The sequence below is a fragment of the Betta splendens genome, chromosome 15 (genome assembly GCF_900634795.4).
Source record: "Betta splendens chromosome 15, fBetSpl5.4, whole genome shotgun sequence".
Classification (NCBI taxonomy): Eukaryota; Metazoa; Chordata; class Actinopteri; order Anabantiformes; family Osphronemidae; genus Betta; species Betta splendens.
The window spans coordinates 6,638,425-6,657,383 of record NC_040895.2 but is presented as its reverse complement, the minus strand read 5'-3'; the positions used below and the strand labels follow the sequence as shown (position 1 = coordinate 6,657,383).

At 42.0% G+C, this 18,959-nt stretch overlaps 4 protein-coding genes across 7 annotated transcripts; 2 read left to right on the top strand and 2 right to left on the bottom strand.

Annotated features, from left to right (window-relative positions):
* Nucleotides 1-63: 63 nt before the first annotated feature.
* prdx3 (peroxiredoxin 3) lies at nt 64-3,155 on the bottom strand. Of its 2 annotated transcripts, none has more exons than XM_029175741.3 (7): nt 3,037-3,155; nt 2,098-2,197; nt 1,521-1,659; nt 1,300-1,435; nt 1,076-1,179; nt 446-611; nt 64-284 (listed from the first exon to the last, which is right to left on the bottom strand). In XM_029175741.3, the coding sequence occupies exons 1-7, from the start codon at nt 3,070-3,072 to the stop codon at nt 234-236; spliced, it is 732 nt and encodes a 243-aa protein (XP_029031574.1). In that variant the 5' UTR covers nt 3,073-3,155; the 3' UTR covers nt 64-233. The 2 variants fall into 2 exon arrangements, with proteins under 2 accessions (XP_029031574.1, XP_029031573.1); XM_029175740.3 differs by having other exon boundaries at nt 1,521-1,662; nt 3,037-3,154.
* A 205-nt stretch (nt 3,156-3,360) lies between these two features.
* sfxn4 (sideroflexin 4) lies at nt 3,361-6,093 on the top strand. Of its 2 annotated transcripts, none has more exons than XM_029175738.3 (14): nt 3,361-3,599; nt 3,752-3,817; nt 3,892-3,945; nt 4,032-4,058; nt 4,209-4,263; nt 4,495-4,520; nt 4,603-4,656; nt 4,746-4,808; nt 4,953-5,021; nt 5,119-5,209; nt 5,425-5,540; nt 5,620-5,705; nt 5,775-5,892; nt 5,968-6,093. In XM_029175738.3, the coding sequence occupies exons 1-14, from the start codon at nt 3,561-3,563 to the stop codon at nt 6,043-6,045; spliced, it is 942 nt and encodes a 313-aa protein (XP_029031571.1). In that variant the 5' UTR covers nt 3,361-3,560; the 3' UTR covers nt 6,046-6,093. The 2 variants fall into 2 exon arrangements, with proteins under 2 accessions (XP_029031571.1, XP_029031570.1); XM_029175737.3 differs by having other exon boundaries at nt 3,372-3,599; nt 4,950-5,021.
* A 53-nt stretch (nt 6,094-6,146) lies between these two features.
* dennd10 (DENN domain containing 10) lies at nt 6,147-9,808 on the bottom strand. 2 transcript variants are annotated; one of them, XM_029175735.3, is made up of 10 exons: nt 9,637-9,808; nt 9,507-9,561; nt 8,995-9,191; nt 8,827-8,906; nt 8,580-8,728; nt 8,225-8,336; nt 8,046-8,146; nt 7,807-7,914; nt 7,635-7,729; nt 6,147-7,549 (listed from the first exon to the last, which is right to left on the bottom strand). In XM_029175735.3, the coding sequence occupies exons 2-10, from the start codon at nt 9,550-9,552 to the stop codon at nt 7,382-7,384; spliced, it is 1,056 nt and encodes a 351-aa protein (XP_029031568.1). In that variant the 5' UTR covers nt 9,553-9,561; nt 9,637-9,808; the 3' UTR covers nt 6,147-7,381. The 2 variants fall into 2 exon arrangements, with proteins under 2 accessions (XP_029031568.1, XP_029031569.1); XM_029175736.3 differs by having other exon boundaries at nt 9,507-9,642.
* Nucleotides 9,809-10,674: 866 nt separating this feature from the next.
* eif3s10 (eukaryotic translation initiation factor 3, subunit 10 (theta)) lies at nt 10,675-18,012 on the top strand. Its single transcript, XM_029127153.3, has 22 exons — nt 10,675-10,847; nt 11,325-11,515; nt 11,602-11,738; nt 11,820-11,983; nt 12,176-12,375; nt 12,473-12,681; nt 12,757-12,928; nt 13,102-13,206; nt 13,294-13,392; nt 13,505-13,621; nt 13,732-13,917; nt 14,034-14,381; nt 14,477-14,581; nt 14,658-14,771; nt 14,858-14,980; nt 15,060-15,213; nt 15,421-15,602; nt 15,693-15,775; nt 15,863-16,338; nt 16,483-16,615; nt 16,710-16,927; nt 17,233-18,012. The coding sequence occupies exons 1-22, from the start codon at nt 10,799-10,801 to the stop codon at nt 17,391-17,393; spliced, it is 3,726 nt and encodes a 1,241-aa protein (XP_028982986.1). The 5' UTR covers nt 10,675-10,798; the 3' UTR covers nt 17,394-18,012.
* Nucleotides 18,013-18,959: the final 947 nt, after the last annotated feature.

Genomic DNA, 18,959 nt, shown 5'->3' with positions numbered 1-18,959 from the left:
ACTTTAAGGGTAATTTATTAGGAACTCATGGAGCTGTATCACAATTAAATGGTTCATGCAGGGTCTCGGAAGAAAGGTGACTTTATTCGATTTTTTTTAAATAAGATTACTAGACAAGTCTGGCAAATCATTTGTAATGAATATTGTATTTAGCTGTAAGAGTAAAAACAACTTTATGGAGTATACATTGCTAGCTTGGTACCATTTGCTGTTTAGATCAGTTTTGAAGAACTTTAGTTGACTTTTTCAAAGTACTCCTTAGATCCTTCAGGTGTTGGTTTAATCTGAAATACAAAGTGAAACCAGGTCAAAAGCGTATTTGTTGTGCACATAAGACTAGCATCTTTAGTGTCCATCCCACAGAAAAGCATCATTGGAATAAAGGTACATAAGGAACATTTGGTTCTTAGGTGGTTAGATTATTAGTGTCTGAGGTTAAACTCACTGTTGGGGAGTGTGGGGTCCAGCTGGCTGGACACACCTCACCGTGGGTCTCCACAAACTGGAACGCCTTCACCAGACGCAGTGTCTCATCTACGCTACGGCCCACGGGAAGGTCGTTGACACTCATATGCTTCACCACACCGTTGGGATCAATGATGAACAAGCCCCTACAGGAGAGTAAAAAGCATTGTCTAGTGTACTTCTGAAGAAATGTAAGTATTTTACAGTTTGATAACAGCAATAAATGGAACTGACAATTACAATCAATTAACATTCAGAATAAAACTGGATTCTACAAACATTCAACACTAGAACACCTAGCTGATAAAAGCTTATTGTGTTTTCTCTGGTGTTCATTTAGGATGGAAACACTGGTATTGTGTAATGCCATGTATATAACAGAACTGGTGAATTCCATCAAATTTAGTTTGCTAAACAAAAGTAAAGACATGATGCAGGCTCCTCCTCCAAATAGTCCTTCAGGAAATTATGGAAGAAAACCCAACCTGTCACAGGGTCTGGATGTCACATGAAACATCTGTACACATCTCTGCTGCTTAATTTATTGGGCTTAAATTATTTCTCTTAAAATTGAATTAATCTGTCTTCTTTCAGACCTTAATGGACATACCTGAGTGCGATCCCTGGGCCCTCTAGCAGTACCCCATAGTCTCTGGAGATCTGCTTGTTCAAGTCTGAGAGCAAGGGGATGTGGATGTTGCCTAAGCCTCCAGCCTGACAAAACAATACTATTCTTACTCTTTAGATTAGATAGCATTACGCAAAATAGCCTATTTCAAAAACGAATTTAAAAAACAACTTGAACCTTGTGTGTTTGTTTTAATAAGAATTCACCTTGCGTGGGGTGTTAATCCACGCCAGGTGGGTGAAATGAGAGTCCACAGACACACCAACGACCTCACAGTTGACATCATGGAATTCATTGGCCTTGTCACTGAATGAGATGATCTCTGTTGGACACACAAAGGTGCTGGAAGAAGGAGGAGGAGGAGGTGGTTCTGTAAACACAGCGTTACTGATCCACACATAAAATAACCACACCTGCAGCTACTCACAAATCCAGTGGGTAGAAGAAGAGGACTAGGTATTTGCCCTTGAAATCAGCAAGACTCAGATCCTTGAACTCTCCATTGTAAACAGCTGTGGCCTTGAAAGCAGGAGCCGGCTGAGTAACAGCAGCAGCCCATCTGGAGCCTGCTGTAGAAAGGCACTATTTACTCATACATAATGTACATTAGAAGAATACACGGAGGTTAGAAAATACTTTTAGTACTCGTTACCTTTCATTTGGATATACACTTATTGTAATGTAGACTGAGAAACTCATGAATAGTTAGTGCTTTCCTAGACTAAAACATAAACAAGTGTGTAACACTCTTACTGCTGAGTAAATGGAAAACTGGTTACTTCAGAAGTTCACTGCAGATAAAACAGAATGTGCTAGCTCTAACATCATGGGCCTTAACAGCAGAGCAGCTGGATGGAATCCAAAGCTCACCCAAGCATGAGCTTGTTTGGTCTGGAATACTGGGCATTGCCACATCATCTTAGAGCGGGACTTAATCTGCCCTGAGCCGAGTGTGCAAAGCCAAATGGTACAAAATGAAAAATAAGGTCAGATTTAGTACATACTGGTAGAGAAACAGGCCGTCTGAAGTGCAGGCGATGTCAGGATCCTGGCAGAGGCCCCACGCTGACAGGCTGCAGTGAATCCATTCACTGCAACCTTTGTCTAAGAAGAGACATCAATCACACAAATAATCCACAAATACACTTATTAGCAGTGCAAGTTAGAAAGAGTATTTTGCATTTGCTGTTACCTTGAGAGTAAGTAAGAGTCTACTGAGCAAAAGCTATGAAATGAAAGCTAAGATGGTTAGGAAATCCTTCCAAATGTGAGGATTATTAAGAGCTCATGTGTATAAGAACCTAGTCATTTCAGCAACAGGATATCCACACAATTTACGGTTTATGTCCGTTTGAACCACAATGGTGGGACCCAGACATTAAGTGCCATGTGTTGGGGGCAGGTTGACGCCCCCTGTGGTCAAGAGTGACATTACAACACATAAGCAAAATGTTTGCGGTGATGATAATATAATAATAATGCTATTGCTTAAATCAAACGCATCAGAAATGTGTTATATCCAGGTATATCGCGTTTTTACGACTTTTAACAAACCGAATAACAACTCACTCATCTTCTATGTCTGCGGCTTAAGTGCCTAATGACACCTGTGCACAATATCCTTGTTAACAAAGCGCGCGCTCTGCTGAAAATCATACTAAATGTACAATAACTCATAAGTTGACATTACCTCAATGCAAACTATGCCGCTTTAAATATTTTTAGATATTTTTATGTGTTTCAGTCTCACATTGTGGCCGCGGACCAGAGGTTACACCACAGTGGGGTCAATGTGCGCCACACAACAGGACAGCGTCTCATCGCACGAGCGAGGTATGTATCAACACCTGCAAACGACGCCGGGTCGTTTATAGCCGTTAGAACCCGACGCGAAGCAGCGTCGATAACAAACAAAACACTGCCCTGTATAAAGTTGTACTCACAGAAGTCCTGAACAGTCTGCCGATGAGGGCTGCCATTTTGTCAGAGGAGGGCGGCGCGAGCGCGGTATTGCGTCATGATGTACGCACGGACCTGACACACACCTGTACAGCAAAACGTAAATTATAGTCTATGTATATAAATAATCAAATATGTGTATTAAATTATTCTGTTTATTGTTTTCGAATATGACGCAAATGGCTGATGTAAGACTGTCCCGCCTCGACCCTCAAACACAACGCCAGGTCAAAGTTCAATCAGCTTCAACTCCGGGGCGACAGGAGGCCCCGTGAGAAGGGCTCACGCGACATAAATAAACACAAACGGGAAATAGTGATATATTTACAACAATTGTAGTTATTCCCAAGGTACCTGAACGTAGCACAAACTCGCGCACAGCTGAACACGTGATTGAAGGCGGAAGTAGTAAATGCAGCTTGACCTCAAAGCATGAGACGTATCTGCTGAATGTAGTATTCTATTGTAATGTATTTAATTTCTTTAAACTGAATGCACTTGTTGTGTAATGGATCCAAATCTGGTTTACTGGAAAAACGAAGGGCAGGTAATTGCACGAGTATTTTGTTCTAAGATTCCTTAACATTGATGTGGATGGGCAGTGGGTTTATATATAGTCATCTAGAATGAAAGCGTGACAACATCTTATGGCCCCTGATCTTTATGTAAGTGGTGACGTCGTCTGTCTTGGTTTTTCAGACTTTCATCAGTCGATTGCAGATTTGGGTTAATCTCCTCAATCCAACTACTCTTCTCTGCTCTGATGTAAGTAGCAGCCAATCATGGTGATCAGACACAGTGGGGTCACTATACGTGACCAGTGATGCTTTTCTCCTCAGACTGAAATACAGAAGGCCCACAAGTCTCTTGGCCATTATGAGAAAAGGAAAGAGGTCAGGTCGTTATTTTTATTTTACATTTATGTTTAACTTTGAAGCTGCCAAACTGAACACTAATTCTTATAACTTCCTTCCTCTAGAATGTGAATGCACTGACTCTCTCCCTTGTGAGTGTTTGAACAAAAATACAATAAGTGAAAGAATCTTTCAGTATTTCAGTTAAAGTATTTATTAAGCTTCTTTGAGTCACAGATGTTGATTATTTGTTTAAAAAATGTTGTGATTTAAGGTTTTATTCTCCTGCTCTGTCTTTACAGTCGTCCGTCCACGCTGACTCTGGAAATGTTGTTCCATTAGTTTTTCGTCCACCAGGTACAGGAGATATAAGGATTTCATCTTTTTCCAGACCATGTCAAATCAAATAAATGTATTCACAGAAACTATAACCTGTATCAGGAAATCACAGTATGAACATAGTATGTGCAACGGTATTAACTTTCACCAGCTTAAATTGCGTGGAAATCATATTACTATGCAAATTGATCAGAGGAAAAAACTGAATTTGAAAAATATTGATGCCTCCTCTTCTGTCTCCCGCTCCAGCTTTGCTGCCAGTAGCTGCACCCTTGGTATGTACAGTATGCCACTCAGCAAATATTTGATAGTTCTTCTTTATTGTGAGTTACAAAACCAACAAATGTGATTTTTCAGGTGGTTGCAAGCTTGTTACAACACAGTAGCGTCAAACCTGCTCTGTTTTGGCAGGTAATGAAACATATGAATTATCTTATACAAATGCATTACAAGTGGCTACAATACAGTTACTTTAATATTAAAATCCCTGCCTCTTTTAGTTTTTGCTGCAGGTTTACAACGCTGGCTTCAACTATGCAAACAGAAATTGCTCATCAGATCGGGTATTATATTAATAAATAACACAAACTTACAAATGTTTAGAAAATTGAGTTCATATTATCAGTTGGCATTGGGCTCTCAGTTACTGTCTGTAATCTGAAGACATCTCCTCTCTGTCTCTGCTTCACTTTATCTCCCTTCAGCAGAACGAGAAGATGAGCTTGAAGCAGCTTGTGTTAATCACAGGAACAGTGTCCTTTACAACGTGTAGTGGGGTGTGTACAAACTGACGACAGCTGTTTGCGGTTGGATGTAACGTTTGCAAGTTGCTTATGATCGGATCCCTTTAAAATATACAATCTTCTGCTTCAGGCTCTTCCTCAGATTTTCATTAAACAACTCGGTGTAAGAAGTGCGGCAGTCCAGTCTTTCTTAAGGTCAATAGTACCGATCCACCTCTCAGGTGAGGTACTTCTAAATACTGAAGCACACTGTCTCAGAATCTAAATAACTACAGTGAAACGAAAAGGGATGCAGCCCTCTGACATACTTGACCGATCTTACTTTTTCCACTGGAATTAATCATTAATCATCATTAAAACTTTGTCACATTAGAACTGGCTTGGTTCCTGCAGTGGTACGATGGGGTTTGTGCTAACAGTGTCTAATTCTCTCCAGCTGCTCTGGCCTTCTTCAGTGTTTTGACCATTAGAAGCGAGGAGTTGGAAACCGGGATCCAAGTGTTTGATTCCAATGGAAACTCCGTTGGCATCTCTAAAGCAGCAGGACACAAAGTAAGAAGCAGTGAACATGCAGACAGAAGAATTCCATCAGTGCAAAGTCAGAGGATTGAGGAGTTTTGTGTTTGTCCAGGCTGTAAAGGAAAGCGCGCTGTCCAGAGCAGCCCTGCTTGGTGTGACTGCTGCAGTTCCCAGTATGCTGGTTTTACTTTTCCAGGGGTAAGTCACATTTCTATTTAGTTCTATTGAGTTACACCTGTTACTAGTAACCCGTTTTTTATTTTACAGAACAAGACCTTTTAAGAGGAACTCTCTTCTGATCGCTCCTTTGCGTCACACAAGTGCAGTGGTTGTTTTCGGCCTGATGATCCCTGTGTCGTTCAGTCTCTTTCCACAGCTGGGAACGGTGAGATTCAGGATCCTGACCTGCAGTAATGTTTCCCTTGTGATGATCTCACATGACATAGACTTTGTTTTACAGATAAATAGAGAAGCTTTGGAGGAGAAGCTTCAGGCTGTGACTTCCGAAGGACACTTATTTTATCACAGAGGACTTTGAGATAGTTTCATGAAATAAAAATAAAATAAACATGCAGCTTTTCTCAGACTCTTGTGTAATGATATTGTTTTTTAAAAAGAAATTCACACAAGTAAAAGAAACTATTTTGATAGTACATTTATTTAGTTTGAATATTAGAGTAGTTCTGGATATGAAATAGCACTGTACATCAATTCATGAATATAAACTCCGCTTTCAGTTACACAAGCATTTCTATGCATTGCACTCTGTCTTATCAGAAATACTGAGGCACAAAACCATCTGTTTTGCAATGTGCTTCAAAGGACAGAACAGAGAGACGTAATACATTAGTAAAAAAACAAAAATAGAACCTGGACAATAAGAGAAGACACAATGCAATAAAATCAACATGGAATGGTTGCATCGCAGTTTCATCAGCTGCAGACTTTTTGTTTTACACAGAGCAGTTCACTCTGCTTGTATTTCAGTCGTCTGTACAAAATGTGACATAGTTAGAAAATGTAAATTACCAATATGTTGTGCAATATGTTCGATAAGCACATTCTCCATTAAGGAACTAAACAAGTGCTCGTCACACCTGAGTTATTTCAGCTGCTGTTGCTCATCTGGGACGGACAGCTCAGACCAAAGCGAGCGGTGCTCTGTGGAGGGGATGCTAACACATCATCAGTCTCAGCTTCACAGCATTAAAGACAAATACTAATGGCTCCTTATTATATCAAATGGATATGGGAATTTTTATTGCCAATAAAATCACCAAATTCTTCTCGACTTGCTGGTTTCCACTCAAGGTGGTGAATGCAGGGCGCTGATGTTTTTGACTTGATACGGGAACAGTTAAAAATCGGGGAAAGCTATTTCTGCCGTGGAATAATACAAACGAGTGTTCTAATAAGTATTTAGCGCAGCAGGCCTGTGTGTGTGTGGGAGAGCTGACTGAATAACTGCGTCTGTGTTGATTATGTCTCCCAGTGCGACAGTTAGGCTCACTGCTGTGATTTTAATAGTTTCTGGATTACGACGGAGCGCTAGGGCTCAGCGAAATAATTTATTTGAGGACTTTCATCGAAAAGAAAAATCTGTTCATTCTACAAAAAATATAATGTTGCCACAGTAAACCTGTATTTTTATGATGCTAAACGTCACGGGACTGGTGAGACATGATGCGAGTCATGTTACATATTAGCACCACAGGGCGAGTTAAAACATACTGTTGACATGTTCTGAGATAGTGTCTTGTGCAAACAGCTGCGAAGGAGCACACAAGCCTTTAAAGAAACTGTAATTATCCCACTGTGTGGGAAACAGTACAGTCACGCTGCGTCATCCTGCAGCAGAGTGCCTACGGGCAGCTTTATATCCGCAAGAGCTGCTCGGCAGCTGCCAAATGAAAAAGAAAATTCTCTGTTGCTGGGGGAAAATGATGCTGCTTTAAACCTTCCAGCGTGATTTTAGAGTCTTCACACTTGTCAGCCAGGGCAAACAAGTTGGTGAGAATCTCCTTTGTCTTGACAGAAATGTCCTGTGAATGAATATGTGGTTGTCGCGTTAGACAACATTTTACACAACTGCAGATTGAAGACGACCATGGTGGAGTGGGTTCTCACCTTAATCACCTGACTGTCCGACCTCTCAGCATCTTCTGCAGACTGGACAATCAGGTGACCAATGTCCTTGTGCAACTTCCCCATCGCCATGGCCTCTGTGTTGAGTTACTGCACATCAGATTAGTGGGAAAGCAAACCTATAAACACAGTTTTCTCTTTGAACGTACTGTACCTTTGGCACTCTGGGATACTGTGATGACGCTGTCTGGGAGGTTCACATACACATCAAATAAGTCTGATCTGTTGCTCACTTCAGGATCTACAAATCCTGCTACGTACCCTGCAGAGGAAGAAAAGACATATCGGTGCATGAATAATTTATTGGTTGGAGTGCAGATGGAGAGAGAAAGAGAAAAGCATCTATAAAAGTTTCCTGTTAATCAGCACAAGTAAATCAGCAGGAAGCCTTACCAGGGCATTTCTTTAAATCCTCCAGTTCAATATCATTCAAGTGCATGTACGGGTGCACGATGGACCAGTCTTTCCTGTGCCACGCCAGAGCTGGCATTACTCTGGGGACAAACCAGTAGATCAGTGGATAATACCAAACTTTAATTAATGGTATTTTGAATGTCAGAGTCAAATGCCACCTTGTGAACTCCAACAATGCTTCAACTCGAGGGTGATGAACGATGATCCTCTTCTTCAGCATCAGAGCAGTATATAAGATGATAGTCTCCATACCGAACTGAGACACCACATCTGGGTTAAAAGGAAAACATGCAAGTAAACTAAATGACTCACTTTGATTTTAAAACAGTCTGTGCTGTGATTCTCATAATAATATTTTTATAAACCACTTTCTATTTTAGTTTATTTTCTGTCTCTATGTTTTACATCTGATGACAAAATGTAACTACCAATAAAAAATACTGACCTATTTAGTTTTGTTTTTCAACTGGTAATGGATCATTTATGGTCCTCCTGACAACCACGACATCTCACCTTTGACTGAACCTGCCAAGTAAGCCTTCCGAACATCATAGTCCTTAATCAGAAATGAGCCATTTTCATCACTCTGGCAAATCCCTTTGGTGAGGACCGTGATGTAAGCCTCCATCATCTTCACTGGACTGCCATGTTTGATGTACATCCTAAATAACCAGAAAAAAGATCCCACTTGGCTAAATATGCACCATCTGACTAAAAACAATGAAATAATAAAATAGCCTTTAAAACCATCCAAAAGTACCTGCAGAGGATTCTACTAAGTGCAGCATATTTCTCGGGATTGAAGTCTTTTGCTGTAACAACTACTGAAAAATGAGTGACCTTCAGGTGGAACAAAAGACACAACATTCAGTGCATATATTAAGATATTAAGTCAAGAATGCATTTGATGCATGAACTAATAATGTACCTTGTTTAGTGCTGTAGGTTCTTGTACCTCCACTGTGGTAATGTAGTACCAGGTGCGACAAAACTGCCCAAACACAAAGGTGTGGAAATCCCTCCCGTCCTGTGTCAAACAGCACTTGCTGAGCAGTACCTGCCTCAGGTCTGAGCCCACGGAGGGATAGCACCACACCCACAGCGTGTCTCCATTCACATCTTTCTCTGAGTAAAGGACATCAACATTAACTGCATACACAAATAACAAACTGGGAGATGGACACTTATTGTGGAGCTTCTACATGAGGCTCCCTGCACTGAGGGTTGATTTAATACATACTACTGGTATCTATCTATCAGCTCTTTTGTAGCACACTGGCTAAATGTGCAGGGGCCATGATCCACCGAGGGACATGCTGATGGGACACTTTTGGATCATACGGGTATCACGTGATTCCCGTGCGCGCACAGTTAGTTTTTATCCTTCAACCAGCAATTACGCATTCAGAGTAATAGGAACTGACGTGAAGTTAAACTTACCGATTAATCCGACGCTTAACATAAGCTGCGTTTCAGTTGCTGCCATATTCCATACCTGAAAGAGTTCATAAGCACAAGTCAGACACCTCTGTCCCCCTTCGCCTAACGACACATAGCAACCGTGAAGTACCTTGAGATCTCCTGCAGGGTCCAGAAAATAGAACGCGATGCTGGAAAAAATTATTTAAAAAAATATTTGTTTTGAATACTGTATGTGAACTGATTTTGAATCCTACTGTCAACAGACTTTCTAATGTGAAATCTCTTCCTTCTTCCGGAACAAGCGGCTCGAGCAAAAGGCGGAGACACACTGCTCACAGCCAATCACAGCTCGCATGAATTCTGCGGTGATGCTGCATTCAAGACTTCCAAAAATATAGACTAATGTATTCGCGACGTTTTACAAAAATCGGATTAAATAAAGCCTTGGACCAGACTTTTAAAAGCAGTTGACATGGGCTCTGCGCCGATCATAAAATAGATATATGACCAACAACATTATACTGACGGTAATATCATGTAAATAGCATGAGTGGCTTTTTATGTTTAATTGAGGATATAATTATTTGCTAAAATCGAAAACGTAATTTAAAAATATTTGACAGAAATGATCGGTGACAATATGGAACTGGAGTTTAAATACTATTTAAACGGCTTCAGAATTGCATAAACCCACTACAAATGTATATAATGTCTTTTTCATCCCGTAGCTGACGTATGCCTAAAGTAGCTTCTTGTTATACAAATGTCACCTAAACGCATCAGGGTAGAACTTACTGAAAGACGTATAGTTGCCAGATTTGAAAAATCCTGCATTTAAGTAGTCTAGGTTTTGTAAAACCGGTAACCAGTAAGAAATTCGGCATTATAACATTGGGGTGTACAGAATAATCCCACATAATTCCACACTGTTATTATCACATGTGAATATTAATTATGTACTAATGAGCTAAAAGTCATCAGCAGCTGCTGTTAAATTAATAGGATACGCAGTTATGTACAGTAAAAAAATGTGCTTAAATTATTCATAAAATGTTATTTACAATTTATTGGGTGTACAAGTATTAAAATAGATGTTTTACAAATACATGACTATATATTTTAAGTGTTGAAACAATAGTGGGGGATAGGGCGTGTTGCATCTGGCAACTCTAGCTAGGCCGCTCACGAGGTTCTTCCTTTCTCAGCCAGCACCGTGGTAGCGGCTGTGTGCGTGCTTTGGATGGACTGGTGAATTTTATTAAAATTCATTGAAGTCAGCCCATTTTGAGTTTCACTAAAGCGCCACAGAGATGCCGGCGTATTTCCAGCGGCCCGAGAATGCTCTTAAACGAGCGAACGGTGAGTAGATGCGCGGCTTTCCGTTTCACAGATGTCACACATTAAGGCTCACTAGCTAGCTGGTGTTAGCGCAGTTTAGCTTGTCTCGTCATTGGTTAGCCAGGCTAAGTGCTAGAGCTAGCTGTAATGGCGGGGATGCCACTGTGTTACAGCTAGCGGTGGTATTTAGCTAGCAAGCTAGGCCATTTTGTGCTAACGTCCCACGGTGATATAAAGATTCGATAGCATATCAGACACGTAACGTAGCCGACTGCGAGGGAACTGTTAAAACGTTTAACAGAGCTAATGCCGGTTCTCAACTGTCACATTACTAGTGCATTAACACGATCTTGTCTAGAGAACATGTCACGTTTGCCTAGCACAATTATGGGCCTATTTATGTCAAGCAGATGTAGCCAAGCACGACGTTTAAAGGTGTTTTGCGCCAATGTGCACGATTGTTGTAATAAACATATGTTACCGTTATTGTGTTTACAGAGTTTCTTGAGGTTGGCAAGAAGCAGCCGGCCTTGGATGTTTTGTACGATGTCATCAAGAGCAAGAAGCATCGAACATGGCAGAAAATCCACGAGCCCATTATGCTCAAGTACCTGGAGCTCTGCGTGGATCTCCGCAAGAGCCACCTGGCCAAGGAGGGTCTGTACCAGTACAAGAACATCTGTCAACAGGTGAAATCTTAAATATTTGTGGCAATTGGATTTTTGTGTAGACATGTATTGTTTGGAACCAGCGCGACCTATTTTTCTGTTTACAGGTGAATATAAAATCTTTGGAAGATGTGGTCAGGGCTTACCTGAAGCTGGCAGAGGAGAAGACTGAAACTGCAAAAGAAGAGTCCCAGCAGATGGTCCTGGACATTGAGGATCTGGACAACATCCAGACTCCTGAAAGGTGAAGTTCGATTTTTATCCATCAGTTGCATGTGTATGATGAGTTTCAGAGTTACTTATGTTTAGCTTGTCGTGACACTAGTGTACTTCTGAGTGCGGTGAGTGGGGAGGACACTCAGGATCGAACAGATCGCCTGCTGCTCACTCCCTGGGTGAAGTTTCTGTGGGAGTCCTACCGCCAATGCCTGGACCTGCTGCGTAACAACTCCAAGGTGGAACGCCTGTACCATGACATTGCCCAGCAAGGTACTAACATTGAATACCTCTTTAAAGTTACTGCCTTGTTTATTATTTATGTAGTTAGATGATAATAAATACTAATATATACAGCACATGATGTACGTCTTTCATGAACGTGGACATGCATTGAATGTTTGTTTATATAATTTGAAATGTTTGTGGTTATGTGAAATGTTAATAATGGGGTCTTTTCTGCAGCATTCAAGTTTTGCCTTCAGTACACCCGCAAAGCTGAGTTTCGCAAGCTGTGTGATAACTTGCGTATGCATCTGGGTCAGATCCAGCGCCACCACAACCAGAGCACCGCTATCAATTTGAACAACCCTGAAAGCCAGTCCATGCACCTGGAAACACGTCTGGTGCAGCTGGACAGTGCTATAAGCATGGAGCTCTGGCAGGTCTGTCCACCACCCCTCCACACAATACGTAGTGTATGATGTGACATATCACTGTAAGGCCATTAATGATTTAACATTGTGTCATACCCCCACACAGGAAGCATTCAAGGCTGTTGAGGACATCCATGGCCTGTTTGCACTTTCCAAGAAGCCCCCCAAACCTCAGCTGATGGCCAATTATTACAACAAGGTGTCTACTGTGTTCTGGAAATCTGGAAATGCGCTCTTTCATGCCTGCACCCTGCACCGACTCTATCATCTCTCCAGGGAGATGCGTAAGAACTTGACTCCAGATGAGATGCAAAGGTATGTTCTTAACTACGTGGTAAAGTTTTGTATGTAAGATAATAGATGGTAACAAAGCTTACTTTCCAACCTCAGAATGTCGACCAGAGTCCTGTTGGCAACGCTGTCCATCCCCATTACCCCAGAGCGCACTGATATTGCCCGACTGCTGGACATGGATGGCATTATAGTGGAAAAGCATCGCAGACTTGCCACTCTGCTTGGTCTGCAGTCTCCACCAACCCGCCAAAGTCTGATCAATGACATGGTACATTTGTGCAGACAATACCTGCTTTAATGTTGGTGTATGCCTATGGTTTGAAGTTAGTGAAAAGACTACTCATGGAGTCATTTTAAAGGAAATCTGTTTTCATCTGACATTATAGAACTAATATTTATAATCTCTTTTTTCATTTTAATGACTTATTGTTTCTTTTCTAGGTAAGATTCAATTTGCTGCAGTATGTTGTACCTGAAGTTAAAGAACTGTACAACTGGCTCGAAGTGGACTTTCATCCGCTGAAGCTCAGCGGAAGAGTAACCAAGGTTAGTTGCTTCAAAATAATTCTGTTGCAGTTGTTATAATAAATACTGTTGCCTTCAAGTATGTTCTAAAAACTTTTTACCTTTTAGGTGCTGAACTGGGTCAGAGACCAGGCTGAGAAGGAGGCTGATTTGCAGCAGTATGTTCCTCACCTGCAAAACAATACAATCCTAAGACTCTTGCAGCAGGTGATTAATCTTTGATGTGATTTCTCTTCCACTCCCCTAAAATTAGTATTTTAATATCTCATCTACATTTATAATGTAGTCAGCCTTACCATTCTGTCTTTGTTTTTTTTAGGTGGCACAAATCTATCAAAGCATTGAGTTTAGCCGTTTGGCCTCTTTGGTTCCTTTTGTGGATGCCTTCCAACTTGAGCGCGCCATTGTGGATGCTGCCCGTCACTGTGATCTACAGGTAAGAAGACAGTCCATTAAGTTATTGTTTTAGCTGTGAGTAGACACGTTAAGATTCCTTAATAACAAGCATTCAGTTTAAAAAAACTGTTGTTGTTTTTTCTTCTATAGGTCCGTATAGACCACACCTCTCGAACTTTGAGTTTTGGTTCTGACCTGAACTACTCAACCAAAGAGGATTCTCCTGTTGGACCTTTCCTACAAAACATGCCATCAGAGCAGATCAGGAACCAGCTTACTGCTATGTCTGCTTCTTTGGCCAAGGCCATTCAGATTATCAAGCCTGCATCCATTCTGGTGAATCTAGCACTTAAGTAGCTTTTATACATATTTGCAAACACAGCATTATAATTAATTATATATAGAACTATTCATTATACTAAAAACTATTTTTGTTGTATATTATTTTCTAGCAAGAACGTGAGGAGCAGAACCAGCAGGCTATTGCTGCCTATCTCAAAAATGCCAAAAAGGATCACTTGCGTATTCTGGCTCGGCGACAGACCATTGAGGAGCGCAAGGAGCGCCTTGAAAGCCTAAATATTCAGCGTGAGAAGGAGGAGCTGGAGCTGAGGGAGGCTGAGTTGCAAAAGGTCCGCAAGGCTGAGGAGGAGCGTCTCCGGCAGGAGGCCAAAGAGCGAGAGAAGGAGCGCATCATGCAGGAGCATGAGCAGATCAAAAAGAAAACAGTGCGTGAACGACTGGAGCAAATTAAGAAGACCGAACTTGGAGCCAAGGCTTTCAAGGACATTGACATTGAGGTAAAATACAATCAGTATGATTTAATGAGTTGACCTCTATATTGCTGCACTAGGTCATGGTAATATGTTTCAAACTAACGAATTACCTTTTGCAGGACTTGGAGGAGCTGGATCCTGACTTCATTATGGCCAAACAGGTGGAACAGCTGGAGAAGGAAAAGAAGGAACTCCAGGAGCGTCTCAAGAACCAGGAGAAGAAGGTAAGTCCCCAAGTCATACATCAGTTTAAAATACAGTCACACAGTCTAACTAAGTACAATTTTTGTTTTCCTCCAGATCGACTACTTTGAGAGAGCAAAACGCCTTGAGGAGATTCCTCTGATCAAAAAAGCTTATGAGGAGCAGCGTATTAAAGACATGGAACTATGGGAGCTTCAGGAGGAGGAGAGGGTAAGTGTGAAATTGTTCAAAAGCATATATCAATAAAATGTTAAAGTATGCAAATTGTGAGAAGGTACATTTTTCTTTCATTGTAGATCAGTAACATGAAAGTTGAACGGGAGAAGGCTCTCGAGCACAAGCAGCGCATGTCTAGGATGATGGAGGACAAAGAAAACTTCCTATCTAAAATAACTGCTGCCCGTAGCTTCATTTATGAGGTAAGAACTTTTAGCCTTTTACTGAACTTAAAATAAGCACAGGAGTGACATAGATTAATATTTTTTTGTGTTTTTGAAGGAAAAACTGAAAGCATTCCAAGAGCGTTTGGTGGAGGAGCGGAAAAAGCGTCTGGAAGAAAGGAAGAGACAGCGCAAAGAGGACAGGCGTAACACTTACCACCGCCAGAAAGAGGAAGAAGCTCAGCGCATCCACGAAGAACAGCTCAAGAGAGGTCATTTTTTGGTTGCAAATGGTCCCAGAAACTTTAAAGCCCAGCAGTGGTGGAATTTAATACGTCACAGAAAAGTTTTAGCCAGGAATGTGATTTCCACCTCAGTCTTTGAGACAAATTTTCCCCAGTCAGGGAAAACACATTGTCTCTATGATGGATTATACAGACCAAACATCACTAAGTGTTATTCCCCTGTCTTTGTTACAGAACGCGAGGAGCGTGAACGCCAAGAGCAAGAACAGCGAGAGGAGGAGGAGAGGGAGTACCAGGAGCGTCTCCGCAAGCTCGAAGAACAGGAACGGAAACAGCGAGCTCGTCAGCAGGAGATCGAGGAGCGGGAGCGCCGTCGGGAGGAGGAGAGAAGAGGCCAACCAGAGGAGAAACCCAAGGTGAGAAACTGCTATTAGTACAATTAATGTTTTTAAACTTTTATTATTTCTAATCACTCTAACCTTCATTAACATGTTTCTTTTCTACAGGAATGGCCCGAAAAGGAAGAGGGTGGATGGCGTAAGCGCACCGAGGGAGGAGATTCAGAATGGCGTCGCCCCGTTCCTGACAGGTGCGTGTCTGTAACTGAATTCAAATGACTTTACTATTGGCCCCCTCAGGTCAAACGAGGCTCTAAAACGACTGTCCTGTTCCATAGGGAATGGAGACAGGAGGGTCGTGATGAGGAGAGAGAGGACAAAGATGGGCCCTTCAGGAGAGCAGACGGTGCTCGCAGAGGCGGAGAAGACAGAGGACCCCGCCGAACCTTCGATGAGGATAGAGGCCCCCGTCGTGGTGCCGATGACGACCGTCCTCCACGTAGAGGGATGGACGACGATCGTGCTCCACGTAGGGGCTTTGATGACGACCGTGGCCCAAGGAGGGGTGGAGATGACGACCGCGGTCCCAGGCGTGGCTTTGATGATGATCGTGGCCCCAGACGCGCCTTTGATGATGACAGAGGGCCTCGCAGAGGCATGGATGACTCAAGAGGTCCCAGGCGTGGAGCTGATGATGACTGGGGCCCCAGACGAGGAGGGGGAGATGATGACAGAGGTGGAAGGAGAGGCATGGATGATGGGCCACGTCGTGGTGGCGATGACGCCAAACCCTGGAAACCATTGGGCAGACCTGGTAAGCCCGCAGCCATGCTGTTAATAAATGCCCATTACTAAATCGTTTTAAAGGGTTACTTGACAGTCTGCCATCACAGCAGGTCTGTAAATTAAGTTTAAATGTCTACCAGGATGATTTAATGAGTCAGTGCTCATGTTATAGGTGGCTGGCGAGAGAGGGAGAAAGCCCGTGAGGAGAGCTGGGGACCCCCACGCGGTGGTGCTGATGAAGATGGTGAGGATGGTGAGGGAGAAGAAAGATCTAGCGACCGCTTCAGGGACCGTCGTCCACAGAGGTACAAGACTTGGCCTTTGTTTTTGGTTTTGTAGACACTGTTTAAGTTGACTTTTCAGTGGGTGGTCATTGTTTTTATTGGCCCTTGTTTTCAGAGAGGAGGGTGGTGTCTGGAGGAGAGCAGGCACAGAGGAAGGAAGCAGCTGGAGGGAATCTCGCAGAGAGGATGCTGATCGTGATGATCGCCGTGGTGAGCGTGATGATCGCCGAGGCGAAGGCCGCGGTGAGCGTGATGATCGCCGCGGTGAGCGCCGTGATAGAGAACGCCGGGATGACCGTGAAAACAGAGGCCCTCCCAGAGATCAGGATGATGGTAAGAATAGTGATTGACATCACATATTAGAAAGCAAAGGTTTATAATTGTTACATGGATCTTGTACTCACTGGTGCTCAAAACTAATTTTAGGTGGCTGCTAACTTAGTCTAGTGTTCCTGTCTAATAAAACAGTTGCTGCTTTACAGAAGTGTTGTACTTAGCCAGCAGAGGTCGCTATTGAGCTAAAAAGGCGCTGCTACATCAGGCATCTTAAAGTTGGATATATAAACCCATGAACTCAGCTGTACTTTAAGATCAGATCGTGTTTTCCGTGCTTCTGATGATAACCCTTGTTTTAATAGGAGGTTCCTGGCGTCGTGGGGGTGATGAAAGGCGGGAGGAGAGGCCCAGGGAGCGGGAGCGTGACACTGAAGGAGATAAGGCTTGGCGTACTGACAAGGAAAACCAGCGTCGCACCAAGAATGAGACAGATGATGATGGCTGGACCACTGTCCGTCGTTGAGCAACAACCTTTTATATGATAAATTGGGAATAATATCTTGTTTTCCATCAGCAAATTAGCCACAGCAGTGAATAATGACTACATACTCATGCTATATTTTCCTTGAATTAAATATTTGTAGACTGTAGATTTTCTGGGGATGTTTTTGTTTCTTAGTTTTATTTTGACTTTGAGCAGTTCTGGCTGCCCAACACTCGATGAACTTGAGTGAACCTGGGCCTCATGCAAACCATTACTCTCAACATGACTGCCCCCAGCGGTTAGGAGTGTTATTACCTACAGTGACCAGTTCACCTGCTAAAACTTCCAGTGCAAACTTTGTTTCCCCAACTGGCTCTTTTAAACAACACAATGACATAAATGTCAATTTACGACCATAGATCCACCACTCTTATAGCAGTGGCTATGAATGCCACATGCTTCAGCGATCTCTGCTGCTCCTCTAATGTTTCAGCTGCTTCTTAACTCGTAAGAATTTCCATTTTGATGTGCATGCATAGAGTATTCAATTCTTGCTCCATAGCCAGTGTGTGCTTCTGTCCTGCTGCAATCAGTGGTACCAAACCAGGTTGCATGTGTACAGATAAAGCCTTTATTAATAAAGATGTTTGCTCACCAACGACATGCTCATTTATCTCTGTTTAAGTATGATCATACCTCTAAGTTAAGACAGTGCTATTAGTGATTTACAGCTGCTGCTTATGTTTTGAGGGTATAAGCTAAAAAAAGGCAAATTAGTCCTGAAGATGGTTGGTTTTGTCATACAAAATACAGACATTATAAACAGTGTTATAGAAACTATAGAATCAATAGCCTAGTAGTAATTTTACCAGTTCCACATATTGACACGTTGCTGAATTGGTTGTGCTACTGGATATATTTGCTTTCAATAGTATCTTCAAGCTCCTTTTGACCCGAGGTTTGGGACTTTTTACAATCCTTCCACTTTGGAACCAGTAGAGGTCAGAAAAGCTCCGCGTTGAGGACTGAGACGCCTCAGCATGTGAAAGCAGACGCTGCGTGGTGGTGCGTGTCTGATCAGCAGTTACCTCAGTGTAAAACTTAAAAGCACATTAACATGCAGTGACTGGAGCTGAAAATAGAAATAACGTAAATGAACTCGGCCCCGCCGAAAACAAATACTAACTCTAGCTCCATAATTCTACCGATAATAAAGCAGATTAAATAGGCAACGTTAGGTTCTAATGTCCGCATAAAATAAAGGCTTACTTTACAAAGTAAGTACAAAGTAAGCATGTTTAAAAAAAGAGTTCCGACGAATCCTCAGTGTTTATAACATAAAGTAAAACATTTATATGTTTTTAAAATATTAATTTACCAATAGGTTTGTATTGTATTGTACAGAGTAGACGTTTCCATACGCAACATAAAGCACAGTTTATCAACGTCATTTATTATAATAATTATTAGGACATGTATGACCAACAATTATTATTATTATAAATATTATAGCATTCTGTATTATATTCATAACAATGTGATGCAACGGTGTAATTCATATCCTAATCATCCCGGTGTATATGTATTATTAAAGCACCCGATATA

What these genes read in the sequence shown, in the direction of transcription:
- prdx3 (XM_029175740.3), bottom strand. Translation starts at nt 3,072, where the DNA reads ATGGCAGCCCTCATCGGCAGACTGTTCAGGACTTCT. An exon ending in GCAGACTGTTCAGGACTTCT is followed by an intron (nt 2,198 to 3,036) that starts GTGAGTACAACT and finishes GTCTCTTCTTAG; the next exon opens with ACAAAGGTTGCAGTGAATGG. An exon ending in GGACCCCACACTCCCCAACA is followed by an intron (nt 285 to 445) that starts GTGAGTTTAACC and finishes TTTGTATTTCAG; the next exon opens with ATTAAACCAACACCTGAAGG.
- sfxn4 (XM_029175737.3), top strand. Translation starts at nt 3,561, where the DNA reads ATGGATCCAAATCTGGTTTACTGGAAAAACGAAGGGCAG. An exon ending in CTACTCTTCTCTGCTCTGAT is followed by an intron (nt 3,818 to 3,891) that starts GTAAGTAGCAGC and finishes TTTTCTCCTCAG; the next exon opens with ACTGAAATACAGAAGGCCCA. An exon ending in CTGGTTTTACTTTTCCAGGG is followed by an intron (nt 5,706 to 5,774) that starts GTAAGTCACATT and finishes TTTATTTTACAG; the next exon opens with AACAAGACCTTTTAAGAGGA.
- dennd10 (XM_029175735.3), bottom strand. Translation starts at nt 9,552, where the DNA reads ATGGCAGCAACTGAAACGCAGCTTATGTTAAGCGTCGGATTAATCG. An exon ending in CTTAGTAGAATCCTCTGCAG is followed by an intron (nt 8,729 to 8,826) that starts GTACTTTTGGAT and finishes CTGGTTATTTAG; the next exon opens with GATGTACATCAAACATGGCA. An exon ending in CGGACAGTCAGGTGATTAAG is followed by an intron (nt 7,550 to 7,634) that starts GTGAGAACCCAC and finishes ATTCATTCACAG; the next exon opens with GACATTTCTGTCAAGACAAA.
- eif3s10 (XM_029127153.3), top strand. Translation starts at nt 10,799, where the DNA reads ATGCCGGCGTATTTCCAGCGGCCCGAGAATGCTCTTAAACGAGCGAAC. An exon ending in CCCGTCACTGTGATCTACAG is followed by an intron (nt 13,622 to 13,731) that starts GTAAGAAGACAG and finishes TTTCTTCTATAG; the next exon opens with GTCCGTATAGACCACACCTC. An exon ending in TCAAGAACCAGGAGAAGAAG is followed by an intron (nt 14,582 to 14,657) that starts GTAAGTCCCCAA and finishes GTTTTCCTCCAG; the next exon opens with ATCGACTACTTTGAGAGAGC.